This window comes from Fulmarus glacialis, unplaced genomic scaffold (assembly GCF_000690835.1).
Source record: "Fulmarus glacialis isolate BGI_N327 unplaced genomic scaffold, ASM69083v1 scaffold34167, whole genome shotgun sequence".
In the NCBI taxonomy this organism is placed as follows: domain Eukaryota; kingdom Metazoa; phylum Chordata; class Aves; order Procellariiformes; family Procellariidae; genus Fulmarus; species Fulmarus glacialis.
In genome coordinates this window covers 1-324 of record NW_009223129.1, presented here as the reverse complement: position 1 = coordinate 324, position 324 = coordinate 1, and the positions used below count along the sequence as shown (strand labels likewise).

Here is a 324-nt window from a genome sequence, read left to right as displayed (position 1 = left end):
CAGAGCGCAGCCTCGCAGTCACAGAGCATCCCGGCCATCTCTCAGGCCCCCCAGTCAAGCGCCATGGGGTACATGGGCAGCCAGTCAGTCTCCATGGGGTACCAGCCCTACGGCATGCAGGTGAGCACTTCCCTCCCCACAGGCCCCTTGGGCATCAGGCCCCTTGGGCACGGCGGGGGATGAGGTCGGGTGGTCTCCAGCCCATGGAGCCTTCCTGGGCTTGTGTTGCCGGGGGCAGGGAAGGGGGAGGCCTGGCAGAGGCTGTGGCCCTTCACCTCTGCCCTGCGGGCGCTACATGTCCCCCAGTCCCTCTGACAGCCGCCC

General features: G+C 68.2%; 1 protein-coding gene across 1 annotated transcript in view; it reads left to right on the top strand.

The window, feature by feature from the left end:
- HGS (hepatocyte growth factor-regulated tyrosine kinase substrate) overlaps positions 1-183 on the top strand; it is a gene marked incomplete at its 5' end in the record, with an annotated part of 8,984 nt that extends 8,801 nt beyond the window's left edge. The window contains one exon of the mRNA XM_009581702.1: positions 6-183. Within this exon, the coding sequence (XP_009579997.1) occupies positions 6-183 (178 nt within the window). The remainder of the gene's footprint in view (positions 1-5) is intronic.
- Positions 184-324: the final 141 nt, after the last annotated feature.